Raw genomic sequence first — 27,439 nt, 5'->3', positions numbered from 1 at the left:
ACCAGTTTACCCGCAAGATCCCCTTATCCTGCCTGTGCCTGCTCAACTGTTTCCATCTGCGAAATTGGCTCTACTACACATGTCACATAATACCCATTCTGCATTTGCAATAACTCTACCATTTAGTGTAGCACTTTGGAACTCACTGCCTATTGAGATCAAGCAGGTGCCCTCACTACTCTTTTCAGTGCCTGCTAAGAACTTCCTTGTTTAGACAGGCCTAGCCAGATGCTCAGAAAGTTGATGCAAGTTTTAATCTGCTTCAGTATTTTTACTTTTGTATGTTTTATAACAGGGTTATAAGGTTTTCTTGATTTCATTGCTTTATCTTTTTGTAAGCATGCTTGAGGTTTCTTTTTCTTTTTCACAATCAAGAAGCGTATACATTTCATGAAATAAAATCATAATAACCTACCTCACAGGGTTGTTGCGAGGAGGAAAGGAAGGGTGGGGGAGAACCCCATGAGCCCCTTGGAGAAAAGATGGGATTTAAAGGTAAATGTGTGCCTGGCCAATGAGACAGAGGAGCTGCGCCATAGTCAACAGCTCTCTTGGATGAAATGGAACCGTATTGCATGGATGTGGGCTGCTGCGAGAACAGGCTGCTGAACCAAAAGGTGCCATTGGCCGGGTGCAGCAGAGCAGTTCTTAATGTTCATAAGTTTCAGAACCATGGATAGCTCCAAGCTAGCAGCTCACTTGGACAAAGGGTGTGAGCAGCCTTGGGGCTATAAACATTGCTATTGCTGAAGCCAAGGAGCCTGCATTCACTCCATAGGACGCACACACATTTCCCCTTCATTTTTGGAGGGGGAAAAGTGCGTCCTATAGAGCGAAAAATACGGTAATTCGTTCCGGAGGTCCGCTCTTAACCTGAAACTGTTCTTAACCTGAAGCACCGCTTTAGCTAATGGGGCCTCCCACTGCCACCGCGCCACTGGAGCACAATTTCTGTTCTCACCCTGAAGCAAAGTTCTTAACCCGAGGCACAATTTCTGGGTTAGCGGAGTCTGTAACCTGAAGCGTCTGTAACCTGAAGCATCTGTAACCAGAGGTACCAGTGTACAGGGTTCATCCAGACTTCCTTGCATGCCACAGTCTGAACTTTAAAGCTCCGTGTTCAAGCTTCTTCTTTTGTTGCCCTGCCCCACAAAAACCTATTTATTGCTGAAAACAATTCCACAGAAAACATGAATTGTTGTTTGCTCCACTTCAGTGTTAAAGAGCAGGTTTTCTTGGGGAAACTGGTGGGGCATTTTTTTTAAAGTGCTCAGACATGTGCGTGGAAAGCATGGGGCAAAAGGTTAGTGTGGATGAGGTTGCTTGCAACTTACCTACTGCATTTGGAAGCCACTGAGGGGCTGGTGATGTCTTCACCTGACACATATTACCTGGCTGCTTTCTCCATTCCTGAAACCAACCTTCACACCTCCGATTCACGAAACCGTCATCTGCACACATGGGCAATGGCTGCCTCAAATGGACATGCTTCAGCTTAACTGCAAAGTGAGTTTGGCTTGCGGTTTCCATCCGGATCCAAGGGGGAAACACATCAGCCAGCAGCATTTCTCAAGAAACCTGATAAGTACAGATCTGTGACTAATGTCCTGTGTGCTTGGCTTGAGACACCAGCAACAGGAGCAAGCTGGAACCAGAGTAAACGGTAATGTGTACACAGCTGGAGGCTTTTTAAGCCTCTGTCTCCAGATTACCTCTGCCATTATTCACCCTCTGGTGGAGAATTTCAGAACCTCAAAGTAGTCTAAAGAGGGGCACTTCTCCTCCATCACCTAACCTAAGGTTACCAGATTTTTCCAATGAATCCAGGGACTAAATACATACATACATACATACATACATACATACATACCGTATTTTTCGCCCCATAGGACGCACCGGCCCATAGGACGCACCAAGTTTTTTTGGGGGGAAATAAAGGAAAAAAATTTATTCCCCCCCAGGCGCCTGTGGGGCCGGCAGCGGGGAGAAGCGCTCTTCTCCCTGCCGCCCGCCTTCAGACCAGGTCCGAGGACAGCGGGAAGAGGCGCTGCGCCTCCCAGCTGTCCCCGGAGCTTGCGGGGCTGGCGGTGGGGAGAAGCACGCGTCTCCCCGCCGTCAGCCTCCAAACCACATCGGGAGACAGCGGGATGGCAGTGTTCCGCCTCCCCGCTGTCCCCCGACCTTGTGGTGCTGGCGCTGGGGCTCTCCTGAAGCCAGGATAGCGAGAGGGGTTGGTGCACACCGACCCCTCTCGCTCTCCAGGCTTCAGCGAAACCCTGTATTCGCCCCATAGGACGCACACACATTTTCCCTTCATTTTTGGAGGGGAAAAAGTGCGTCCTATAGGGCGAAAAATACGGTACATACTACACGTTTGGGATGTTGATGCTGCAGTGATGGCGGTGGTAGAGGGGTGGCCGCCGCCTTGACCTCAGCTGCCACATTTCCCCTTCCTCTGAGGCTTCTATCTCCTTTCTCAGTGAGCCTGGGCAGCCCCTGAGTTCTTGTTGGTGGTGGTGGAAGCAGTGCGTGGTGGGTCAGGCGTGGAAGGCAGAGAAGGTGAGCTGAGAGCAGTGCCAGTGGCAAGGCTTGGGCAGCACGATGCCTCCCTTCCCATCGGAGCAGCCCCAATCCCATTCCTACTTGAGTGCAAGCAGGAGGGGGCAGGGATCCCTCAGCTGGGAAGGGAGGCTTCCCGTTGCCTAACTGAGAGATCCCTGCCCCCTCCTGCTTGCACTCAAGTAGGAGTTGGGAGGCTGCTCCGATAGGCAGCATGAAGCCTCCCTTCACAACTTAGTTGCTGGGCTCAGGGAAGGTGGAGGCAGCCTGGAAGCTGCGTCTTAGAGCCCCTTCACCACCATCATATGGGGACTTCTGAGCAGCTCCTGAAGCCAGCCAGAGCCAAATGCTCTGGGCTGCTGAGACTGCTGCTGCATTTCCCGGGGACATTAGATGAAATCCAGGGGCATTCTAAGGATGGAATTTGTCTGGGGACTTATTCACAAATCTGGGGGCTGTCCCTGGGAAACGGGGAAGATCTGTTAACCCTAACCTAACCTCCTGTTTCCTGTTCCACTGGTGAAGCGAAGTGTTGTGGAAAACATCTGGATCCTGGGGAAAGGCGCTGCTCAGGGTCCAGGCTCTGTTGGTCTGGGAGGTACTTCCGAGGGTTCTTGTCCTATATAGTCTCCGGCTCAGTGGTTTCCTGATCTCCAGGAGACAGATCAAGGCCCTGTACTTGATCTGATTTCATAGCTGGTGCCTCCCCAGCCTCCAGCTCTGTGCCTGGCTTGCTGCTGGATTCAGAGGTCAGGTCAGTTCAACTGTCTGTTGGCTTCTGTATGTGGACTGGTGTGGGTGTGTCCTTTGCCTTAGGCTGTAGAATGTCTTGCCTTGGTCCCCATTCCCCAACATGATGTCTTCTAGTTGATGCAGCCTACCGCTCCCATCAGCCCCAGCCATCTTGGCCACAAACAGCCAAGGATGGTGGGAGTAGTAGTCCACAACATCTGGAATGCACCACATTGGCGGCCCTTGCTCTATGGCACGTGCGGGGAGACTTTGGCCCTGCAGATCATGCTAAACTACAGTGTCCATCATCCCTGGCCATTGGTAATGGTGCATTAAAATGGCATCAAAAATGGTGCTTCCACCGGGTCGGAATTGCCTAGGGAAAAATGAAAATAAAACTCCGTCTATTGGGTGCAACGTTCCAAGATTTATTTATTTAATTTGTTGGCCAGCTGGGCCTTCCCACCTTCCAGCAGCAACCGGTCTCCTGATGGCTCTGAGCGATATTAAACACAGAAGGGCAATTAAACAATTATGCAATATTAAAATGAAACTAAGCCAGGAAGGTGAGGGTGGCATGCTGCCGGATGGCAATAACTGCTAAGACTGCAATCCTACCTGCCAAGGGATACTGAACCTCTTATTAGCCCCAAGGGCTGTATCCCCTTATGCGAGACACGCCCCCCGAGGGCTGTGTGGTAGGTGGAGCCAGAGACAAAAAGGGGCGGAGCAACAGGGGTCAGGAAACCCGGGGCTGGAAACACCACAGGCCTTTGGTTCCTTGCTCCTGACTGAAGTGCACTCTCCATGAGATATTGACTTTGGCTTGATCCTGTTGCTGGATCACGTCTACACCTAGACTGAGGCCCCAGCTGCACTCTGCATTTTAGATAGTCCCGGCTGCACCAAAAGAGACCTGGGAGCTGTAGTTAAGGGTGCTGAGAATTGTTGGGAGATCTCCCTGCTCCACTCACAGAGCTACAATTCCCAGAGTGGTTCACTGGTCAATGCCTTTTCTCAGGGGCTAGGGGCAAAACTGGGTGCAGCAGCAAATGCAAAGGTTCGTTTTTGTATAGAAGGCTACTTTCTGCACATGGAGGAGGTGGACAGAGAAAGACCTACATTGGCTCCCAGTACGTTTCCAAGCACAATTTGAAGTGTTGGTGCTGACCTTTAAAGCCCTAAATGGCCTCGGTCCAGTATACCTGAAGGAGCGTCTCCACCCCCATCATTCAGCCCAGACACTGGGGTCCAGCGCCGAGGGCCTTCTGGCGGTTCCCTCACTGCGAGAAGCCAAGTTACAGGGAACCAGGCAGAGGGCCTTCCCGGTAGTGGCATCCGCCCTGTGGAACGCCCTCCCACCAGATGTCAAAGAGAACAACAACTACCAGAAGACATCTGAAGGCAGCCCTGTTTAGGGAAGCTTTTAATGTTTGATGTATTACTGTATTTTAATATTTTGTTGGAAGCCGCCCAGAGTGGCTGGGGAGACCCAGCCAGATGGGTGGGGTATAAATAATAATAATAATAATAATAATAATAATAATAATAATAATAATAATTAGTTTTTCTCCCTCTCTTATAACCCAAGAATGGGACATCCATCGAAGCTGAATTTTGGAAGACTCAGGACATGTAATACAAAGTCCTTCCTTGTACAGTGCATTGTTAAACTATGGAACCCACGCCCAGGGGAGGCAGTGATGGCCACTAACTTCAATGGCATTAAAAGAAGATTGGGCAAACTCATGGAGAATAAGCCGATCAATGGCCACCAGCCAGGGTGCCTATGTTCTAGCTCTAGTGTTGGAGCTCCAGTGTTGAACGCGAGTTGATGGGAATCTCAAGAGGGGAGAGTGTTGTTGTGCCCACGTCCCTCTGGTGGACTTCCCAAAATGAGCATCTGGTTGGCCACTCCTGAGAACAGGATGCCAGACCAGATGGGTCATTGGCCTGATCCATCTGCCCAAGAACCTTCTCACGCTCTTATGGAATATTAGGCAAATCGATGGAGGATATGGCTGCGTTCTCCCTATGCTGTCGGAAGCAGAGTGACAGCTGCTGGGAATCTCAAGTGGGGGAAGAGTGTGGCTGTTGTTCTTTGGCCTTGTCTGCAGGCTTCCCATAATAGGCATCTGGCTGGCTTCTGTGAGAAGAGGATGCCGGACTAGATGGCCCCTTCAGAACTGCTTAATAATAATAATAATAATAATAATAATAATAATTTATTATTTGTACCCCGCCCATCTGGCTGGGTTTCCCCAGCCACTCTGGGCGGCTTTCACAAAGACCAAAAATACACTAAGGTATCACACATCCCTGAACAGGGCTGCCTTAAGATGTCTTCTGAATGTCAGGTAGTTGTTTATCTCTTTGACATCTGATGGGAAGGCGTTCCATAGGGCGGGTGCCACTACCGAGAAGGCCCTCTGCCTGGTTCCCTGTAGCTTTGCTTCTCGCAATGAGGGAACCGTCAGAAGGCCCTCGGTGCTGGACCTCAGCATCCGGGTAGAACAATGGGGGTGGAGACGCTCCTTCAGGTATACTGGGCTGAGGCCGTTTAGGGCTTTAAAGGCCAGCACCAACACTTAGAATTGTGCTCGGAAACGTACTGGGAGCCAAAGTAGGTCTTTCAAGATCGGTGTTATGTGGTCTCAGCGGCCGCCCCCAGTCACCAGTCTAGCTGCCGCATTCTGGATTAGTTGTAGTTTCCGGGTCACCTTCAAAGGTAGCCCCACGTAGAGCGCATTGCAGTAGTTCAAGCGGGAGATACCTAGAGCATGCACCACTCTGGCGAGACAGTCCGCAGGCAGGTAGGGTCTCAGCCTGTGTACCAGATGGAGCTGGTAGACAGCTGCCCTGGACACAGAATTGACCTGCGCCTCCATGGACAGCTGTGAGTCCAAAATGTCTCCCAGGCTGCGCACCTGGTCCTTCAGGGGCACAGTCACCCCGTTCAGGACCAGGGAGTCCTCCACACCAGCCCGCCCCCTGTCCCCCCAAAACAGTACTTCTAATATTACCCCAAAATGTCAAATAAACAAGACCCCTCATTCTTGGAACAAATAACATCAGCAGGCAAAATGCACCCATCAGCACATTGCCACCGAAGAGCAGATTCATGAATAAGTCACGGCTTTATTTATTTATTTTTTGGTGTTAAAAAAGAAAAGGTCCTCTTCAATCATTTTTTAAATGAGTGCCGTCCCCTGCGGAAAGGGCGTTTGGGCTGATAGAATAGTCATAAATAATCCACATACCTTTCCTCCTGCCAGACTAATGTGCTTAAAATAAAGTCTCCTCTCCCACATTTCCCCAACAAATATGCATCCTCTGGCTCATTCAAGAAGAACATCTCTCTCATTCCTGGATTGGCAAAGAGAGAGAGGAGGGGGGAGTCACCCACATCAAAAATGGTGCTTCCACCAGGTCGGAATTGCCTAGGGAAAAATGAAAATAAAACTCGGTCTATTGGGTGCAACGTTCCAAGATTTATTTATTTAATTTGTTGACCAGCTGGGCCTTTCCACCTTCCAGCAGCGACTGGTCTCCTGATGGCTCTGAGCGATATTAAACACAAAAGGGCAATTAAACAATTATGCAATATTAAAATGAAAATAAGCCAGGAAGATGAGGGTTGAAGAAATGAACCTATGCTACCAATTCTCACATGCCAGCAGTGGGTGGAGCCAGGGACAAAAATTGGTGGAGCAATGATTTTTCCTTTGCACGATAGGCTGGTTTCTACACACACACACACACACACACACACACACACACACACCCTCTCTGTCTTCCATCCAGACAAGAAAGAGGAAATATCAGGATTCAAAGGCATATTCCAGCCAGGCAAAAACCATCAGGGAGGGTGCGAAGCAGGGCTGGTAAGAGATGTGGCCTGTGGAGAGGGTCTGTGGCTGAGGAGGTTAGTGTGGGGAGACTCCTACAGGCCAGATAGAGAGGCTGGGGCCCACTCGGCCTGAGTTTCCCCTCTCCTGTCCTAAAGGATAGGAAATACTAGAATAGCAATGCATGAGTCATGTTGGATGACAGTATGGGTCCCTCACAGCTTCATCCCAGGTACCTGGAGACATCTGAAGGGGCATGAAGGCAACGTTCTGTTCCCAGCATTGCTTTTCTGGTCATTTGGAGGTACACTGCCCCTGTACATGGAAGCTGCACTTCCTAGACTTGCCTCTTTATCATCACTGAGTGCCAGCCCTATTGGTCTCCTCTGCACCTGGTCCTTCTGGACTGATTAAGGGTTGTCTTGCTGCTTATGCTTGCAAGAGTCACATGGTGACCCCACTGAAACGCCATAGCTCAGTGGGTAGAGTATCTGCTTTGAATCCAGAAGTTCCTAGGTTCAAATCCTGACATCCTCCATTAGGGCTTGGAATGTCCATTGCCTGGAACCCTGGAGAGATGCTACCAGTCATTGTAGACTAGGGGTTGTGGTCCAGGGACAGGTTTCAGGGCATCTATGAACTGGAGATGTTAAAAAAAGATATTTCCGACACAATAAATTAAATTGTGGGCAATATTTTGTGTGCATGTGTCAATGTGCATTTTTCTGCAGAGTTGCTCCGTAACTTCCACCAGATTCTCAAAGGGGCCTGTGACCCCCCCCCCAAAAAAACTAAGAACTATTGAATCATAGAACTGTACCATTGGAAGGGACCTAAACAGTCATCTAGCCCAACCCTCTGCAATGCAGCGGGTGCAGCATATCCTAAAATACATGGACCCATGGTTTGATTCTGCATAAAGTTAGTAAGTGAGTCCCATTTTATTTAATTGGACCTTCACTCAAGCAAGTGTGCACAGGATAGCAGCTTCCGTCTGTTTAATCGGTAGATTCAACCAAAAAAAGCTTTAGTTGATCTGATTTTATTTGTAGGGGTCAAGCAGAATTCAATGGCGGACATTTGAATCAATGGTGCTCTGAGTTAAGGGCACATCTGTTTAATTCTTAAGCTGCTTTGGTTCTGGCATGTTACCGAAACAGGGTATGGAAATGCGAGAGTTTTTCCTCCCAGCGCTGAAGGATAGCTTGGTTATTACAAGGGCAGTGGGTAGTTCTCAGCCTCAGGGCCACACTCACCTATCGGGCCACCTTCCAGGGGCCACGTGCCAGAGGTGCACAGGGCCAGAGGTAAAAGAAAGGTCACATTTTACCTGTGCGCACTAGTTATGATTCACACCTGGGCATCCTCCTCGATTCTTCTTACAGGCAGGTAAGAAGCAGGATCAGTGTTCTAGGACACATTCCAGTCAGGCAAAAACACGGGAGGAGTGTGCAAGGCCTAGGGAGAGTGGGGTGTAGCCTGATGGAGGCTTGAGGTTTCACGCTCCTAGTTTATGAAAGCATAAGATGGTTGGACAGTGTTCTCGAAGCTACTAACATGAGTTTGATCAAACTGCAGGAGGCAGTGGAAGACAGGAGTGCCAGGCGTGCTCTGGTCCAGGGGGTCACGAAGAGTCGGACACGACTAAACAACAAAGCCTTCTTACCTCTATTAGCCCCTTAAAAACAAACAAACATCTACATTTGATCAACAGAATGCTCTATAACGTGTTTACAGTGGAAGAAGTTCTGCACAATCCAGTGGCACTTGCTTCCATTCAAGTATTTATTATTATCATTATCATTATTATTTCATTTACGAATTGCTTCCCATGTGTGGCATTCCAAAGTGATTTATGTTGGATCAGACCCTAAATTATTGGCTTGGCTTGGAATTGAAATCATTCATGCGTATTCTTTTTTTTAAAAAAAAAATACTGATTGCGGTTTTTCTGCCTAACATATCCTATTAATATTTCTGATTAAAAAACTAAATAATTAAGACTGGGAGCTCTACAAGGGCAGAATTACTCATGCTTGGGGGGGGGAGGGGGGGACTAAAAGCAAACCTGCCCATAAACCACTTTGAGCCTGTGGGGGAGAGCAGGACATCAAGGAAAGAAAACTATGGCACAGAGCAATCCAAACCCCATGAATCTGAAAGGATAAATGACCATTTATGCACCGGCAAAATCGAGGGCCCTCCCCTACTTTAGAATATTTTTTAAAATGCACATCTGTACAATAGATACACTGCCTTGATAGTTAATATGAGTTGGCAGCATCCCAAATTTTGTTGCTAAAAAAACATATGTATCTATCTCTCACTCACCAGAGCCCTTGCAACAGCCCCTTCCGTCTTCCAGCAAGGGAGACAGCCTGCAACTTAAACAATCAATCAGCAGCTTTACAAGGAAGAGGATATTATTATTATTAATAATAATATTAATCTATAAATTGAACATTATCTTGCCCGAGCCCCCTTCCCTCCCCTGCTCCCCCCCATTTATTATTATTATTATTATTTTTGCAACGGTGGCGGCGTGACCGGGTCCGCTCAGCCTCCCGGCCGCTCCACACCGACCTCCCGGCGGCGCGTGTGCACGTGTGAATGCGTGTGTACGCGCGCTGCTGCCGGGTCGCAGGGCGGCCACACGGCGCGTCTCTCTTCTTCGCAGCGGCTCCGCCTCCCTCCCTCCCCTCGGTTTTGGGGAGGGGGTGCTGCAGAGAAGGAGCGAGGAAGACTTTTCTCCCTCCTCCCCGCTTGGGCTGGCGCTCAGGCGCTGCGTGCGAACCGCGCTCTGCTCCAGACTGCGGCCCCGCCGCCGCCGCCGCCGCCGCCCGCTCCTCCTCCGCCACCCCGGGGCAGTGCACCAGCCGAGCCAAGCCCCTAGCAGCAGCCCAGCCAGCTCCGCTCAGCTGGGGCCTCCTCCTCCTGCGCTCTTCAATCCCTCCAGCCGGCAGCCGCCTGCTGGCGAGTTGGCTCCACAATCCCTTTCCAGTGATGGAGAGAGAGAGAGAGAGAGAGAGGGAAGGGGGCTGCTGGTCTTTTTTTGGTGACACCCTCCCAATTCCTGCCCTGTTTGCTTCCACTGCAGCAGAAAAGCGCACTCCAAACGTCGATGGGGACGAGTAACAAGTCTCCAGTTTGGGCAAGCGTCGCGCGCAATTAAAGCGCCTCGGGGTTTTTGGGGGGGCGATTGGCATCTCTCTCGTTTGCAAAGCAGGGCAAGCAGTTGAGATTGTTGGACTCTGCGCGCTCTCCCTCCCTCGGCTGGGTTGGCAAACTTGGAACAGGGAGGCGGTGTATGTGTGCTTGTGCGCGCCTGTGTGCGCGCGCGCCTGTGTGTGTGTGTGTGTTGGATGGTTTTGGGAGCCCGAAGATGCTGCCTGGCGTGGTCCCCCCCCCTCTTGCGGAAGGGCACCTGAGCTGAAATCTGGGGATTAAGCAGACGCACACGCACACAAAACACAAGCACCCCCACACACTCACCACCTACACACACACACACACACACGGAGACGCGTTTCTGACGGGTGCCAAAGGAATCCTTTTGAAATGACTTGGAGGATTTTCAGCTTGGAATTATGTGGAGGGCGAATGCAGTGAGTAACAAGCGGCGGCGAAGGCGATTAAATAATAGCAATTATGATAAATAAGAATTTAAAAAATGCGGAATGGGGAGGGGGAGGGAGAGAGAGGGGTGGGGGGTGGGGGCTATGGATGGATGGTCTGTGGCGATCTTTTTGCCTGGCACTGTTGCAAAGGGGGGTGGAGTTGGGTTGCCTCGACAGTAGCGTCCATCTACCCCACCCCACCCCGCGCCAACCCCCGGCCACCCGTGAGTGAGATGGACAGATTAGGGTCCCGGCCTTGCTGCCGTTTTGCATGTCAATTTCGCCTGCCAAAAAAGAGCGAGAGAGTAAAAAAAAAATTAAAACAAACGTCTTACCCCGGTGCGTTTCCCCATTATTTTTTTAGCATGGAAATTAGTGCTATTAGTATTACTGGAGAGGTTTACTGAGCAAGTGGAAAAGATTTCTTTCCTCTCTCGCCGCGCCATCCCATGCACCTTTACTTGGGAGTAAGCTCTTTGGCGCTGAGCTGAGTTTACTCTCGAGGAAGTGCGCGGAGGGTCGCTTCCTACCTCCATCCCAAAATGAGGTGGCTGGTCCTCTTTTAAACACCCCCCCATCACCAGCCTGTGCGTGTTTACTCCGAAACAAGTCCTCTTGACTTCAATGGGACTTACTTCCCAGGAAAAGATGGGGACTAGAAACTCCTTGCGATGGATCCCTCCAGTTGGGAACTTCAAGCTGCCAGAAGGGACCTTTAACTTGGGTAAAAGAAGGACCCTCCATTAAATTGCAAAGGGATTGGGGGGGGGGTCTGTCCTTACTTTCCGAGTAGACCGATCGCAGCGGTGGTTATGGGAACGCAAGTTTTGGTGGTGTTTACTCAGAAGCAAGGCCCGCCTATGCTCAGTGGGGTTTTTTACTCCCAGGTAAGGGAGTCTGCCTAGGATCCCAACCTCCAAGGGGTGGTGTGGGGGGAGGTGGAGGGGGGGCGAGGTCGCTTCATCTGTCTCTCTCCGCTCGCCCCAAACACACCGCAATCCTACGCATCCTGACCCGGGGAGGAAATTCCGTTGAACTCCGCGAGGGCTTCCTCGGGAGTAAGGACGCATAGGATCGCGCGCACGTCCTAGTGGAGAGAAATTGCGGCAGGAGGCGGGAGATGGAAGGAAGGACGGGGAACGGATTTCCAAGCAAGATCGCGGGAGAAACGCGCTCTCCGACAAATTACATGGAAGCAAATCAACTTTTCCCCCTACAGACGATCGGCTGCCCGGCCAGGATTTATTAATTCGCTGCGCCGCGAAGTTGCCGCTGTGTTATTTTGCGCTGTTCCGCCTGCGCTAACGTGGTGGTCTTTCTCTCGCCCCTCCCTTCCCTCCCCCTCCTCCCCGCTCTCCCCAAAAAACCCTCCCTTTTAGACCCCCTTTGCACCGATAAGCAACCCTGCCTCGCGGGGAGGCGAGGATGTGGCGCCCCGATCTCAGCACCAACACTGGCGATCGCATCTCTGGAAAGCAGAATGGCAACCTCCCCTGACGCGCGGCGCTGAGGAGTCTTGCGAAATGCCAAACTTTGCGGCAGCGGCTACGATTTCTCACATTCCTGGTAATGCTGATTCTGATGCTGGTGGAAGGTGGCTGGAGGGGGGTGGTGGATGGGAATGAGGATAAAGAAATAAATAATTTTTTTTTGGGGGGGGGGAGAAAGTGGAGAGAAGCGCCAAGGGGATGTTAGGAACGCGGCGGAGCGCCAGGAGGCGCTGTTGCTCTTGGTTTCCCTTTCGCCCCCATGAATGGAGCGAAGAAGCTAAGAATTCCCTCTCCTACGTAGTAAAGGCTAACGGTGCAGGATTTCGCAGCTTGTGTGTGTGTGTGTGTTGTGCACGTCTTTCTAATTGGTGCAAACAACCCCCCCCTTCTGCCAGCGTGGTGCATTTTTTTAACCCACTGGTTTTTTTTTGGGGGGGGGGATATTTCAAATAATTAATACTTCGCGATGAAGGAGGTTTAAAAGCACGGGCTAGTGGGTTATGGCTTTACTATAAAAACCCACCCACCCTCTTTCTGTCTTTTTGCCTCTCGTGTGATCTGACTGCAGTCGGGGAAGCAGGGAAAAAAATCTGCCCTGCAACAGACAACGGCTGAGTTTGAATCCAAATGAGGTCTGGGGAAAGAGACACGCAGCTCCAGAGACCCCTCGCTCGTGCCCACCTGAAGCCTAGGGAGGGAAGAGGTTTACTCTGAGTCCCGTATATCCCCCTGCTGCTGATGGAACATGATTGATGAGTGTAGATGTCAGGATGACGGGAGCCATAGGATCAGAGATGCATTTTCCCCCAGGGCGGTGGTGGTGGTGGGGTTTGATGCAAGCCAGCAGAAGGCAGCCCCCTCCCTCCACGAGCGGCTTTGCCACCAGCCTCTGTGAGAAGGAACAACAGCCCCCCCTTTTCACCCACCCGCCCAACGAAATCCACGAAAATAAAGCAGCATCCAGGGTCTTGACCCGAAGCGAAGGGGACAATATGCATGCCAGCAACTGGCCGACATCCCCGATGCCCAGCCAAAGTGGGTGCATTGCCAAGGAGAGAGGGGAGTGAGAAGGGTGAGGGTTGGGGGGGGGAAGAGGGGAAAAAGGGGTTAGAATAATGCATGTCTGAATCTGTTCCAGAAATTCAGCCAGTTCTGCGTGAGCAGCCAGCCAGCCAGCTTGAAATGAGTCTTGGAATAAAATACAATTTCTGGACAGAGGCGAGGGGAGGGAGGCGGGGGGGGCGCACACCAATCATTGCTGCTTCAGCCACAGCAGGAGGGAAGAGGAAAGGAGGGCAGGAAGCAGGCAGGGCCTGGGTCACTGCATGCCTTCAAAGCCTTCAAAGATGCTTCGGAAAGCCAGGCTTTCCAAAAAGGCATCCTGAGAAGCTTCAGATATCTCATCTGCGCTGTGTCCTCAGCAGAGATTGAGCTGGTTTTATTTTTCCCCCCTGCAAGGGAAGGATATGTGCAGGCCTTGAAGGCGATGTCAGTTTTGCTCTGGTGGGAGTTAAGTGTTGTACTGAGCCCGGGCGCTTAGCTGAGGTTGAACTTTGAGGGCCACCTTGACCCCGCAAGAGGACTCAGTTCAAGGATGCCTGTTTGCAAGGTTAAGGACCAGGTCCCTGTGGGAGGCAGGAGGCTGTGGCAGTTCATCCTCGTCTTCCGCGTGATGTGACGCCCGTCCTGGGCTCCTTGTTCTCCGCAGAGCATGGAGTTGGTGAAGATGGCGCGAGTTTGCTGGAATCTCCTGGTGCTTCAGGCTTTCCTGGCAGAGTTGGCCCTCGTCTGGGGGGCAGAGAAAAGCTACCCCATCCTGAACATCGCCGTCATCCTGGGGAGGACGCAGTACGTCACGGAAAGAGAGGTCCGGGCGCTTTGGACCAGGGATATGTCCGGCGACCTCACCGTCGACGTCAATGTGGTGCCCCTTCTGGTCAACCAGACAGACCCAAAAAGCATCATCACCAATGTCTGTGACTTGATGTCAGGCACCAAGATCCACGGCGTGGTTTTCGGGGACGACACCGACCAGGAGGCGGTTGCCCAGATTTTGGATTTTATTTCATCACAGACCTTTATTCCGATCTTGGGGATTCATGGCGGCTCGTCAATGATCATGGCGGACAAGGTAGGCAGAGAGCACATAGTTGCGTGAAGTTGGTGCCCTGTAGGGCAATGTATGCTGTCGCCTCCCTGTTTGGGCAGAAACGGAAATGGAGCCATCCTTTCATGCAGGGGTAGCTAACATGTGCCCTCCAGATGCTGTTGGACTGCAGCTCCTGCTATCCAGCCAGCATGACCAATGGTTAGGGAAAGTGGGAGTTCCCACCCAACAACATCTGGAGGTCACTGAGTTGACTAGTCCTGCCTTAATGGGTCGGTCTTGGCTCCCTTAAGCTGTTTGTAACTTCAGTTTCTTTGGGGAGGGAAGATATTTATTTCTGAATTAGAATTGTGGTTTAGCTTGGAGCGGCTTCTTCCTCAGTACCAAGACAAGCTGGTCCGGGAGCAGTTTGTGGCTATTCCATGACTTTCCCTATCAACATTGGGCTGTGGGGTGTGAAAGATTAGCAAAATCTGTTTTTGTGTGTGTCTTCAGTTCACAAAGGATGTTTAGATCTTCAGCAGCTTATGCACCAAAACACACGATCTGCTTGGATGTCGCAAAGCCGAGGGTTTCACTCAGAACTGCATGTTTCCTTTGAATTGTTGGATAAAAGTCTTCTCCAGCCACCCAACTCTGTGCCAAAAGGACCTCTTCCTGTCACTGTCCGCTGGTTTCAAAGGTCTGATCTGCACTGCAGACTCAAGCCAGCTGAACTGTCATTTTCTCAGGGAATTTGGGGGGGGACACAGCTCTCTTGGGGATGGGGGCTAAGCATATATTTTTGCAACTCATGCACAGCCGCAGCTCTTGCGATCCTTAAGGGGTAACAAAGATTGCAATGCACATGTAGTGTAGACCCTGGAAGTTATTAATCCAGCAAGCATGTTGAAAGGAAGCGATGGGGAGACTTTAACATCAGCAGGGTGGCTAGGTGAATGCTGGCTTACCTAGCTGGTGTTATGGAGAGCCTTTGGGATGTTGGCCAGGGCTGACCCTAGATATTTTGCCACCTGGGGCAAACCACAAAATGGCGCTCCTTCCCTGTCAGGGAAGAAGAATTAAATGAAGGTCTACATCAGTAACAAGGGGGGTGGGATAAACATCTACATTGGGATCTGCTGTGCCTGTGGTTCCTGCTTCTTGAGGCAGCTTCCTCACCTTGCCTCATGTGTGGGCCGGCCCTGATTTCAGGAAAGTCGAACCAATTGCGGAGGGGAACTGTGTCAGGGTTGTGTGACGAGCTGCGAGTTCAAAGACTTGGGGCTTGGGATAGGAGAGGGTGCTTTGGTGTGCAATCAAACAAAAACTTAGCAAAATGTGTGCGAGAGAGATAATAATCACCAGGGATTAGGCAACTGAGCAGTGGTGCAGTGAGACTGAATGAATCTCCAGGGCGTGATGACAACTCTGCACATGGTACATTCGCATGATACATTTAAGGTGCTGTGATACCGTTTCAAACATCCTTCGCTTCTTCTTACTAATTCTGGCAGCTGTAGGTTCTTACTAGTTTCCTTCCCAGGCTACAATTCTCAGAGTTCCCCGTGAGGAAGAAGGATCGATTGTTTAAACCATTGTGGGAATGGGCAATGGCGTCTCTAGCAATTCCCAGGACCCTTAATGAACTACAGTTCCCAGGATTCCTTTGGGGGGGGGGAAGCCATGGCTGTTGAAAGTGGTATCATAGCACATTAACTGTCTGGTGTAAATGGGGCCTGAGGCCTACATCTGTCAGTGTGCACAGCAAACCCTTGATAGTTGTCAAAGCCTGTGTGGAAAATGGTCTCTGTTTTGGCTCTGACAGAAGGTCCACATAATCCGAGCATGATGCCACATGAAGTACCTTTTCCGTCCAATGGATAACAAACATACAAGCGTTTTCATCACAAGGGTGATGGGCACCACATTTGTTGACTTCTTAAAGAAAGGGATTCTCTTTGGTTTGGGAACATCATGCCTGGGGTGAATGTGGCCCTCTAAAACTTTCTATCTGGCCCCTGGGATTTCTACAGGCCACGCCCCCACTACCCAGGCTCTTATTTACAAGTGCTTTTGCTTGGCTGGAATGTGTCCTTGAACTGCAATCATGCCATTGGTCCATCCAGCTTGGTGTTGTATACACTGACTGGCAGCAGCTTCCCAGGACCAAGCTCTCTCTCCCAGCCTACCTGGAGAAACCCAGTGTTAGAAACTGGGATATATCAGCTAGGCGCCAAATGGCTCCTTAAACCAGGGTTACAGCTGCCCAAGCGGAATGCCTGGTTGCTATTTTGGGGGCAAGATGGCTCTAAAGTCATATTTCTCAATACAAACTTTTGAGTTCCTGAAATTCATTCTGATTGTGCAGATTCTATAGGACGTGGTATTTGTGTGTTGAAACAGTTCAGATCCAAGGATCCCCAGACATGTACCTCCAGATGGTGGAGATGTCAGGCAGCATCCTGGCACCTGGACATCTTCACTTGGTCGCAAGTGGCCAATAGGTCGAAATGCGCCGGGCTAATTTCTAACACTGCTGGAGATGCCGTCAGGGGATTGAACCTGGAACCACCTGCAGCCCTTCCCCTCTCACTAGCCTGGATGGAGAGGTGTGTGCAGAAACCTTTGACTTCCTCTTGGCTGGAAGGTAGCTTACAGGGCAAAGGTCAGAGTTGCATATGTTGCTCCACTTATTTTTGTCTCTGGATCCATGCACTATTGGAATGTGTCATAGGTTTTCTGTGGGTGGAGGTAGGGAAATATGTCCCTCCGTTTGACAAATTCATTGCAGACAGAGGAGAAGATGTCCCTTAGTTGTTCTTCAATACGGCAGCGAAATGGAACCTCCATGGCAAGAGGCAGTTTACCTTTGAGTACCAGGCACTGCGAGCAAGCAGATGCCGACTTGGGAAAGAAAGACCTGTCTGACTGCTCTTGGAAGCAGTGTTCAAAATGCGCTAGATGTGTTCTGCTATTGTGGTGGGTTCCATTGTGACTACGTGGAGATTTCTGGGCACCCGGTTGGTGACTGACATCTCCATCGAGCCAGCTGACTCGTCTGTAGCAAAAGATGCATGTCTTCTGCTTCTCGGCTGGCTGTGCTATAGCCTTCCCACAAGCCACCCAGATGGATCTCACAGATCACAGTTTGCAAACCTCTGCCTTGGCCCGTAGTTAAGACCCTTTCCATTTCTATGGTGTGTGTTTCTCCTTCTTGCACACTGGGACAAGTGAGCTGTTGTAAGAGCAAGCTACAATCGAGCAATGTGGCTGAGATCCTAGAATTGTAAAATTGGAAGGGATCATCTGTTCCAAGCCCCTGGTGAATAGACGTTCCATTGTGGTGACCCTAACCCAGGTTTAACGTGTCATTTGGCGCCTAGCTTATATACCTGAGTTTCTAACATTGCTTGGAAGTGGAATGATGAAAGAAATGGATCATTGGTTTGCTCCAGCAGGACTCTGGGTACGTCTTGAATAGCAGCCAGTGATGGCAATGGCCACTTTGCTCTTTATCCCTAGCATTTGCTGCTCAGAGGTAGACTGCCTTTGACTGTGAAGGCTCTCCGCTCTGCAATTCGAGATCATGATTAGCCATGGGTGGTTCTCTTAAATCTTCTTACATGAATTGGCCTAACCCTTTTCAAAAGCTTGTGGTGGAGGAACATCTCACTGACAGCAAACTGCAGAGGTTAAGAGCATGTTTTGCGAAGCGGTCCAGCCTTTGCTTGTCCAGAAGTTGAACGGTGAACCCAAATTCCATGGGACATACGGGTTTACAGGCTGTTATCCATTATCGCAAGCCTTAAGGGACAGGGGTGGTGCTGTGGGTTAAACCACAGAGCCTAGGACTTGCTGATCAGAAGGTCGGCGGTTCAAATCCCCACGACGGGGTGAGCTCCCGTTGCTCGGTCCCTGCTCCTGCCAACCTAGCACATTAAAGTGCAAGTAGATAAATAGGTACCACTCCAGCGGGAAGGTAAATGGCGGTTCCGTGCGCTGCTCTGGTTTGCCAGAAGTGGCTTGGTCATGCTAGCTACATGACCTGGAAGCTGTATGCCGGCTCCCCTGGTCAGTAAAGCGAGATGAGCACCACAACCCCAGAGTTGGTCACGACTGGACCTAATGGTCAGGGGTCCCTTTACCTTTACTATCACAAGCCTCTTCGCTGGGACGGTGGCTTCTGGGTGCTAAGGATGGGGCACAACCTTTCTTGTGACAGTGCAGGGCCACTTCTAGGATGTGAAAGGTGAGCTGGGAGCTCAACCCAGGGGTGTTGCACCCCAGGTCACCAAGCTGGATCAGGGCTTCCAGATTTCAAGAAGATGCTTCTGCTGGCACCTGGAGCTTGGAAGCTCTGATCTGCAAAGAAGTTTACACCGAAGTGGAAACGGAAGCCTCTTGTATGGCAAGAGGCTGTTTTGGTCCACACAGATATGATGCACAATGAAGACCTCATAGCAGCATTAAAGTTAATTGTTACCTTCCTAGCCTTGCCTCTTCTGCTCTCCCTGGTTCTCGCCTTTGCTTGCTAGCTTTAGTTCTGCTTCCCTGCTTTTTTCTGTTTTTGCTTATGCCGGGGTGGAATGTGGCCCTCCAACCTTCTATGTGGACCTCAGAACACTCCCCAAGCCACACCCCATGCACTTTCGTCCCGCTGGGGTGGTCCCTTGGGTTCTGATAACGCTCCTTCTTTGCCTGCATGGACAATAGAGAGGAGTGTGTTTGTGCGGAAACCAGTCTACTGCAAGAGGCAATAGCCATCGTTCTGTCTCCTTTTGCCTCTGGACCTGATCACCACTGCCATGTGGCCCCCAGAAGGCTGCCTGCCAGGGGATGTGGCCCCGAGACTGCAAAATCTCCCACCCGATGGCTTTTATTGCATGGCGCCTAATACTACTTGCTGTGTTTATTATTCGTTTTATTGTTGTGAACCGGGAATTGCAGTGAAGAGGTGAAACTGGCCCCGTCCTCCCTGCACAGAACATTGCCGAATCTATGAATCGGAGTGGTTCTTTTTGTAGAGCTGCAGAACTCATCCCTCTCTTGCCTTCCCCAGCATTGTTTTTGGCCCCTCCCTGGTCTTGCCTGCTTCCCTCTCCGAACATTGGATGTAAGCAGCAGGGGTCAGGCAGCTGCTGTTGTTGCAGTTGTCGCGTGGCTTTGCAGAGCAGGGACAGCCAACTTCTGCATTCTTGGGGTGTGTGTTCTGTGTCCTCCAGTGAACAGACTGGGGCCCAGCAATAAAATCCTCTGCAGAAACTGGAAGGCCAAATGCCATTTGGGCCATTTAGCATTTAAGGCTGGGCTGCAGAACCTGCCGTCCTCTAGATGTGGCTGGAGTGCACTGAATATGTGACGCCTCAAAGGTTGGGACATGTGTCTAGGACAGGGGTGGGGAACCTGGTGACTTCCAGGTGTTGCTGGACTCCAGCTCCCACAATTCCTTGCCATTGGCCCTGCTGGCTGGGGCTGATGGGAGTTGGAGTCCAACAGTATCCAGAGAGCCACAAATCTCCCCCATTGCTGATGGAGGACTTTACAAGCGTGTAAGCATAGGATTATAGAATTGTAGAGTTGCAAGGGACCCCCAAATGTCATCTAGTCCAACCCCCTGCAATGCAGGAATCCTGCCCACAGCCGTTCCTGGGTGGGCTTATAAAAAATATTATACAACCCTGCTTAATATTTGACCACTATCATTTACATTGCATATGCGTGGGACGTTTCTTGGGCTTGGGGCACATGGGGATTCTTCATTGTATGTACAGAAAACTGAAAAATAAGTTTAAAAAACCAAATCTGTCCACTGCCATCAAAATTCAATACAGTTATACCTCGGGTTACAGATGCTTCGGGTTGCATGATTTTGGGTTGCGCATGGCGCTGAACCCAAAATCACCAGAATGGGTTACTTCTGGGTTTTGGCACCTGTGCATGCACAGAAGCACTAAATTGAGCTTTGTGCATGTGCAGATGCGCTGAATTGCAACCCGTGTGTGTGCAGACGCAGCGCTGTGGGTTGTGAATGTGCTTCTTGCACGGATCACGTTCACAACCCGAGCATCCACTGTAGAGGGATGTTCATGTTGCACAGCAGAAAGGAATATAACGTGTGTGTGTTTTGCAACTGAATATCTTGTTTCCTTTCCTTTCTGGCAGGTGATTTTTTGGGTCATGTTGCGACCAAAAGATGTGGGGTGGAGGAATGAGGGGCCAGATAAATTTGCACCAGGGTGAGGAGGGCTGGGTCTTTCATAGAACCACTGATGGGCCATCTCAGCTGCAGATCAGGAAGGGTGAATCTGGTAATTTCAGTTTTTCTCCTTTCCTTGTTTTTCTGGTTCGGTTATTCACATTTCCATGTCGCTTTTGAATTTTAAAACTAACAAAATCTTCGTGTACTGGATGGTGTGCGACTAACGTTTACACAGAGTAGACCTGATATCATTTTGGTACACATTACCGGGCTGGAGAACAGCATTACAAAATTCATAGAAGTGCAAATTGTGAACAGTGACTGCGCCTTGTTTCAGTAACTGAGAACTGGGCAGGTTTGCCTTCAAATGGAAACTGAACATGATTTCTCCCTCCTCCCTTATCGACGGCACTAACCAAGATTGACCAACAGCCTGGCCTGGTACAAGGCAGTTTCTGATGTTCTTACATATGGAGAAAGGCTGTTAGCTGAGTGGTTGAGCATCTGCTCTGCGTTCGGAAGGTCGCTGGTTCGATCCGCAATGGCCTTTCCTGGGGAAAAGGCTCCCTGTCCAAAATCTCAGAGAGCTGTTGCCAGCCAGTGCCGACAACACTGATCTAGGCAGACTGGTGGTCTGGCTCGGTGTGAGGCAGCCTCCTGTGTTTCTTCAACTCCAGGCGACATAAAACGTAGCTGAAGATGTGAAAGCTTCTTTCGCAAGGCTGAATGGCCCACCGTCACAATCCCTGCTCCTGAGATTGCCTCGTGTTTTGCCTGGGTGATGCTAGCTGCCGCTGAGGAGCCTTTGAGCCAATCTTGTTTGTCACTTATGTAAAGAGTTGATGATAATTCAGCGAGGCGTTTGCTGACTGGAGAGCCACTTATTAGCTTTTCAGCAAATAATTTCTCAGCACATCAAACCCCGAGACTGTTTCACAACAGTAGCGGAGCCGACTGAAGGCAAACCAGATATTAGAAAATAAAAATAGCTTGGGTTCTCCTCTCAATCCCCTCGCCTCCCCTCCTCGCTCCCTATAGCTTGGCTCTTCTGTAGACGTCTTTTCGGCATTGCGGTCGGGAGATGGCGAGGTGGAATTAAGAGATTTGCACCGTTTCGGGTCAGCGATCCATGCAGCGATCCTGGGGTTGCAGGACAGAGTGGAGAACAGGCTGGCCTAGACTAGGATGCTGCATGTAAAGACTAACAACGATCCCCCAATGGGAGTTCTGTGTGTTTGTGTGTGTCTGAAGCATGTCCCAATAGTCTTAGCTTGTCTCTGCCTCACCTGCACCTCTCCTGCCTGCCACAGGGATTCGGCAACAAGGATGGCACAGCTGCAGTCCAGTCGAGTGCTTGGGGGGCAGCATAAGTACAGTGGTACCTCGGGTTACAGATGCTTCAGGTTACAGACGCTTCAGGTTACAGACGCTGCTAACCCAGAAATAGTACCTCGGGTTAAGAACTTTGCTTCAGGATGAGGACAGAAATCGTGTGGCGGTGGCACGGCAGCAGCGGAAAGCCCCATTAGCTAAAGTGGTACCTCAGGTTAAGAACAGTTTCAGGTTAAGAACGGACCTCCGGAATGAATTAAGTTCTTAACCCGAGGTACCACTCTACTGCAATGCTGAATTAGAACAAAACCGATCAAGCCCCAGTATACTGTTTCCGGCAGTGGTCAGCCGCTGGGCACCCATGTGCAAGATGCAAAAGGGAAGCCTTTCCCCTGGTGCTTGTCCCAGCAGCTACTGAGAGGTATGTTGCCTCTGGGCATGGCTGCTCCATTCTGGAGTCTCCATCTAGGAGTCTTGGTAGTTATCATTGCCACTTTGCGGCTGTGAATCCCACAAGACTCATACATTAGCACCCGTTAAAGTAGCCCAGAGGAAGAAGTTACGACTAAAGCTCAATCTACAGCCAGTTATCATCACCACCCTTGTTCTTAAATCAATAATAGTACATTTAACGTAAGATGCTTCTTTCAGTGCTTTCCAAATACAGATATTTTCCCATGGTGTATGTGGATGAAGTTTAATCAAAATCAGAATTCTCATCTTAAATGCTGAAGCAGAAGAGGCAATAAAGCTATTTTGATTTCAAATCTGCAATCTAGTTATGTGAAAAACCAAATCCCACCTCACAGACATTCAGAAACAAGGTACAGTAGAGGAACCAAATGAAAGCAGACTGAAGCAAAAGGCTCTTCAGGGACCAACCAAAAGAAAAAGGAGGAGGGAGCCAATTATATCTCTTGGAGGAGGGAGTTCCAAGGATGGTGTCACCACCGATAAGGCCCTGTCAGTTGTGCCAGCCTCTTCCACAGAGAAGGATGGAGGGTGGGAAGGGAGAGGTTTCCCATGGAGTTAGCTTATTGCCTCCCCCAACCACACAGGTGATGGTGGGAGAGGACTGGCTCATTCCTTGTTTCAGTAATAATTGTCGTGCCCCCTCTCTGGTGTCAGAAGTGGGATGTGCAGCGGAGAAGGCTGATCTGTTAGGACCAATGGGACACACCAATCTTAATTTGCCTTCAGACAGGTCCCATCTGCATGGGGTGGGGGGTGGGGGTGGCTCTGGCTGCCAGTGTTACCCCTGTAGAATTCAGCAGGTTGGAGGCCAGGGACAAAACTAGAAATAGTTGGATCTGCCTGCCATTGGCTCCTTGGCTGCCACCCTACCAGTCTGAATAGTCACCAGCCATCATTGGGGATGTGTGCTATGAATCCTAATCTGAATGCCCCCCACCCTGAGTTCCCAAAGGCTTGAAAATATGGAGAATGGTACAGGAAGCTTTCAGCAAGTAGATTTTCCAACTCAAGAATGGATAGATATCAATAAAACCAGAAGACTGACAGGGCATTTAACTCTCCCTTCTCTGATGTTCCTGGAGGCAGACTAACTCCTGTAACACCTGTGGGGTGTTTGATAATCTCTTTTTCTCTTCTTATAGCCACTGAAACTAAGACTACATCTGCACAATGTTTTTAAAGCAGTATCATACCACTTTAAATACCATACTCATGTTGTTGTTGTTTAGTTGTTTAGTCGTGTCTGACTCTTTGTGACCCCATGGACCAGAGCACGCCAGGGACTCCTGTCTTCCATTGCCTCCCACAGTTTGGTCAAACTCATTCTGGTAGCTTCGAGAACACTGTCCAACCATTTCGTCCTCTGTCCTCCCCTTCTCCTTGTGCCCTCCATCTTTCCCAACATCAGGGTCTTTTCCAGGGAGTCTTCTCTTCTCATGAGGGGACCAAAGTATTGGAGCCTCAGCTTCAGGGTCTGTCCTTCCAGTGAGCACTCAGGGCTGATTTCCTTCAAAATGGATAGGTTTGATCTTCTTGCAGTCCATGGGACTCTCAAGAGTCTCCTCCAGCACCATAATTCAAAAGCACCAATTCTTCGGCAATCAGCCTTCTTTATGGTCCAGCTCTCACTTCCATACATCACTACAGGGAAAACCATAGCTGTAACTATATGGACCTTTGTTGGCAAGGTGATGTCTCTGCTTTTTAAGATACTCATAGCTTCCTCCAAAGTATTGTGGGAAGTGTAGTTTGTTAAGGGTGCTGAGAGCCGATAGGAGACCTTGGTCCCCTTGCAGAGCTACATTTCCCCATGTATTTTAATTATCAATCCCTCTTCCCAGGGAACTCTGGGAATCATAGCTCTCGGAGGGGACCAATGGTCTCTTAACAACTCTCAGCACCCTCAACAAACTACACTTCCCACAATACTTTGGGGGAAGACATTGCCATTTAAAGTGGCTTGATGTTCTCATGAAAATAAATGGAGAGAAGGATGGTGCATTAGAGGTGATTACATACATCACAATGTTAGGGAATATGTTGTCTTCAACTCTGTCCTTCCAATAACACAAACTCTCCAACTGAAAGATTGTCTAGAGAAAACAAGGCCAGTGTTGACATGTATGAAAATGTATTTGACCTCTCTTTGACAAGAGAAGTCGGAAACCAACAAGAGAATAAGCTCTTAGAACAATGGGCCCTCTTCAGAAGCAAAAATACTTTCAGAGAGAGCATGTCTCTATAGCCCTGTTACTTGGGGAGAGAGAAAAGGAGATGGAGATGCAGACAGCATTCTTTTCAGTTTCTCACTAAAAAGGAAGCCCCTGGAAGGTGTGCAGAGGATGGTGAGCAAGATGATCAAGGGTCTGGAAACCAAGTTATATGAGGAATGGTTGAGGGAGTTGGGCAGGTTTAGCCTGGAGAAGAGAATACTGAGAGGTAATATCATTTGTTGCTGTTGTTTAGTTGTTCAGTCGTGTCCGACTCTTTGTGACCCCATGGACCAGAGCACGCCAGGCACCCCTGTCTTCCACTGCCTCCTGCAGTTTGGTCAGACTCATGTTAGTAGCTTTGAGAACACTGTCCAACCATCTCGTCCTCTGTCATCCCCTTCTCCTTGAGCCCTCAATCTTTCCCAACATCAGGGTCTTTTCCAGGGAATCTTCTCTTCTCATGAGGTGGCCAAATATTGGAGCCTCAGCTTCAGAATCTGTCCTTCCAGTGAGCACTCAGGGCTGATTTCCTTCAGAATGGATAGGTTTGATCTTCTTGCCGTCCATGGGACTCTGAAGAGTCTCCTCCAGCACCACAATTCAAAAGCATCAATTCTTTGGTGATCAGCCTTCTTTATGGTCCAGCTCTCACTTCCATACATCACTACAGGGAAAACCATAGCTTTAATCATAGCCACCTTCAAATATCTGAAGGGCTGTGACATAGAAGATGGAGTAGTCTTGTGGGTAGGACTCAAACTAATGGATTCAAATGACAACAAAGAAGATTCTGACTCATTAGGAAGAACTTCCTGCTGGTTAGAGCTGTTCGACAGTGGAGGGTGGTGGACTCTCCTTCCTTGGAGGTTTTCCAGCAGAGCTTGGCCGGCCATATGTCAGGTCTTCTTTAGCTGTGATTCCTGCATTGCAGGGGGTTGGACTAGATGACCATTGGGGTGCCTGACAACTCTACATTTATATGATTCAAAGGTAGTTTCCTCTTACCGTCCAGCTTCTGGGTCACTCAGTGCGACGACACTGGATTAACTTTATGAACATTAGGCTTATTTAAATATTTTATCATATTAAATGTCATTGTTTTAATATTTAATAGAGCTGAGCAGGTTGGAACGTATTAGGTTACCTGTATTCATGTTCTGGCTGTTCTTTGGTGATCCCAACCACCCCTTAGAGGCACTTCCACCACAGAATTGCTGCCGATGTGCCAACTGCCTTTGCAGTTTACAACTTCATAGCAGAAAAATGCCACCAGCATAAATGGAAGCAAGTAAGAGGATATAGGGTGTAGCGTCCTGGCAACAGAACAATGGTTCTTACTTCAAATGGCCATTTCAGGACCAGGGAGAGCTCCAAAGGGTAGGAGGAGTTGCTCCAATACAGCCCAGGGTAATGCCTCACTGCCTCTCTACCAGGCCCAGTGCAGAACAGGACCAATACATCCTCCTCAAATGAGAGTCCTAGCAGCAGCCCTAGTAACTTAGATGGCTTTTGAAGAGGATTAGGCAGTTTCCTGGCATATAAGGCTATCAGTGGTTGCTAATTCTTATGGCTAGGCTCTGTCGGAGGCTGCATGCCCCTGAATACTGGTTGTTGGAAACTGCTCTTGTGCTCAGGTTGGACTAGATGGGCCACTGAGCTGATCCAGCAGGCTCTTCTTCTGCTCTTACCTACAGGAATTAAAGAGGAGGCAACAGATATTGATGCCTGGGAACAGGTCTGCATATTTAGGTAATCCAACATACCCCTTTTTGTTGTTTGGCTGATAATCAAAGGGCCAGGTGACATTCTACAGGTCATCTTTGGTGCGAGAGGGTACCAGTTGCTGAACCTGAGCTTAACTCTCTCACACATGCACACACCAGCACCAGCACCAAAATAAATAAGGTGCTACTTTTTGACGGGGGACCTGTGATTTGAATTTACTGGAAGGTCATTGCTATGCTTGTTGTAGTCAATTTGGGAATAGCATGTTGAATGCTATAAATAACTGGGTTTTGCAGGCCTTGCTTGCTGCCGTGGTCTCTTTTGTTGCAGGAGTATGGGTCAGAGTGATAGAGAAAAGGGTGCCAGCTATCAAAATCATCTAAATTGACTTGATCAACGGGGAAGTGAGGATCACAAATTCATACCTAAGCAGGCTGTCTGTAGATGTGAATGGAGGAGGCATCTCAGGGGCTCCCTGGTTCTCCTTCCTCCTTCTTTAATCCCGCCCCCCCCCGTCTCCATGATTTTGAGATATTTCTAAAGCTCAATGAAACAGTCAAGGAGGTGGTATGGATTGTGGGGGCTTCCAGGTCAGCTTACCTGCTTGTACCTGACTTGGTTGTCTGGACCAAGCAGAAGAGGGATGCATATTGTCCCTGTCAAATGCGTTTTAATTCTCCACTTCATCATCCATTAACAGTGTTGGAGAATATGCTGGTTTTAATTGGAACTGACAGTTTAATAGCTTCTTTCTCTTTCTCTCACCTTTTGTTTTGTTTTGCTGGTAACGTGCTTTGCCCAGTCTAATGAACAAGCATGTGGTTCTTGTGTGTGGTTTTTTTTAAAGAAATACCTTCTCAAATCTGTAGCATAGTTCTGGACACAAGCTGGACTCTCTTGTTGGGGCAGATAATTGTGGAAGAACCCCCAAGCTGTGTACCTGCTCCTTTAAACCACAGAGCCTAGGACTTGCTGATCAGAAGGTCGGCGGTTCGAATCCCTGCAACGGGGTGAGCTCCCGTTGCTCGGTCCCTGCTCCTGCCAACCTAGCAGTTCTAAAGCATGTCAAAGTACAAGTAGATAAATAGGTACCGCTCTGGCGGGAAGGTAAACGGCGTTTCCGTGTGCTGCTCTGGTTCGCCAGCAGCAGCTTACTCATGC

The 27,439-nt window shown here is 49.6% G+C and overlaps 1 protein-coding gene across 2 annotated transcripts in view; it reads left to right on the top strand.

The window, feature by feature from the left end:
* Positions 1 to 9,676: 9,676 nt before the first annotated feature.
* Positions 9,677 to 27,439, top strand: part of GRIN2A (glutamate ionotropic receptor NMDA type subunit 2A) — a 237,575-nt gene continuing 219,812 nt past the window's right edge. The window contains exons 1-3 of one of the 2 annotated variants that reach the window (XM_083474151.1): positions 9,677 to 10,744; positions 12,136 to 12,322; positions 13,955 to 14,377. In XM_083474151.1, coding sequence (XP_083330277.1) covers positions 13,958 to 14,377 — 420 coding nt within the window. In that variant the 5' untranslated portion in view covers positions 9,677 to 10,744; positions 12,136 to 12,322; positions 13,955 to 13,957. The remainder of the gene's footprint in view (positions 10,745 to 12,135; positions 12,323 to 13,954; positions 14,378 to 27,439) is intronic. The other variant, XM_083474150.1, reaches the window with a different exon arrangement.

The sequence above is a fragment of the Podarcis liolepis genome, assembly GCF_965112155.1.
Source record: "Podarcis liolepis genome assembly, chromosome: 14".
Taxonomy (NCBI): Eukaryota; Metazoa; Chordata; class Lepidosauria; order Squamata; family Lacertidae; genus Podarcis; species Podarcis liolepis.
The sequence above is the reverse complement of the archived record's forward strand: the minus strand, read 5'-3'. Positions and strand labels throughout refer to the sequence as shown.